Source organism: Stegastes partitus, unplaced genomic scaffold (assembly GCF_000690725.1).
Source record: "Stegastes partitus isolate 25-593 unplaced genomic scaffold, Stegastes_partitus-1.0.2 Scaffold2343, whole genome shotgun sequence".
In the NCBI taxonomy this organism is placed as follows: Eukaryota; Metazoa; Chordata; class Actinopteri; family Pomacentridae; genus Stegastes; species Stegastes partitus.
In genome coordinates, this window is record NW_007580074.1 from 60,946 (window position 1) to 62,295 (window position 1,350).

Below are 1,350 nucleotides of genomic sequence, written 5' to 3' on the forward strand. Positions count from 1 at the left end.
GATATAAATAAAGCTTGATTTGATTTGATTTGCTTTATCATATTTATTGCTGCCTAATGTAGTTTGGTCTGGAGTTAATGGTTCTGAACACATCTATGAATGTGAGGCAGTAGCATAGATAAAGAAGCATATATGCACCTAAACAAGTCAAGTGTAGATCACTTCAAGTCTGAATGCTTTTGGATTTTAGTATACTAGCATTCAGTGTAAACTTTATGAGTATGTATATGTTAGTAGACGATTTGAAAATAAGAAAACACTGAGAAAGTCACCACAGCTTCTCCACACAGTTGTGCCCCTTTTAGCACATTTTTGATATCATACATCCTTTTAGCGTACGGACATGTACAGTGCAGGGCTTTAACTGACGAGTTAATTATTTTCTAAAAGAGGAAGAGAAGTGTCACTTCCTCAAACACCGTATCTCTTATGTGTCTTATTTCCTCGTTCACCTCATAGCGAGTCAGGATGGAGCGCATTTCATTTTTATGGACTATTGCTCTGGTATCTTTATTTCAAATTCACGGTGAGCACCTACTTTTCTACTAATATTTCAACTCTTGGACCGCATTATTGTATTTTTACAATCTGGTTGTTTTCACACTTAAATGTGTTGCTAAAAGACCCAGTCAGTGAAACAAAATGGATGTACATGAGGAAGCAGAGCGGCTTGTACAAGAAACAGATAAAACTGCAGTGAGACGATAAACAGACCAATACTGGGTTTTACATTTATAATCAGTGAGTTACTGTTTCTATTCAGGTTGTTTAACAGGGAAAAATAATTGGATCAGTTTCGTAAGAATGTTTACATAAGAAGGTAAAATAAAAAAATTGCTATTATGATTAATTTTAATTGCTTTATTTCATTTAGTTGATTTTTTATTTACTTTTTTTTCCCCATGTTGAAAACACATAGACTTCATAATGTTGCCATAGGGAACTTGCTATCTGACAGTTATTAATATGCCCGGTAACGTTACACCCAACATTAAGATGGAGTTATGTTATTTAGCTGCATACAGTATTCACTTTACATTTGGCTCTACGTTTGGCGCTGTGTCAAAATGAGGCCTTTTTAAAAATAATTCTTTGTATTTCTCTGTTTGCCTGATGTATTTGTCAGTTTTAAGATAAGAACGTCCTAAAAATTATGTTATTTTGTCAATTTCCTCTTTTCTTTTTTAAAGTCTACACAAAATAAAAACAATAAACTGCAGGTTTTGGCTACAGAGACAATTAGTAGGATCAATTTTTTGTTGTAATTGTGTTGTTAAGCAGCACAAAGTGGCATGTCAGACACACTGGGTTTATGGGTCTCTCAGAGCACATGCTGAACTAGTTTTCATA

The 1,350-nt window shown here is 34.0% G+C and overlaps 1 protein-coding gene across 1 annotated transcript in view; it reads left to right on the forward strand.

Annotated features, from left to right (window-relative positions):
• Window positions 1-6: 6 nt before the first annotated feature.
• The window catches only part of LOC103374740 (uncharacterized), a 14,014-nt gene continuing 12,670 nt past the window's right edge, over window positions 7-1,350 (forward strand). The window contains exon 1 of the mRNA XM_008304878.1: window positions 7-526. Within this exon, the coding sequence (XP_008303100.1) occupies window positions 469-526 (58 nt within the window). The 5' untranslated portion in view covers window positions 7-468. The remainder of the gene's footprint in view (window positions 527-1,350) is intronic.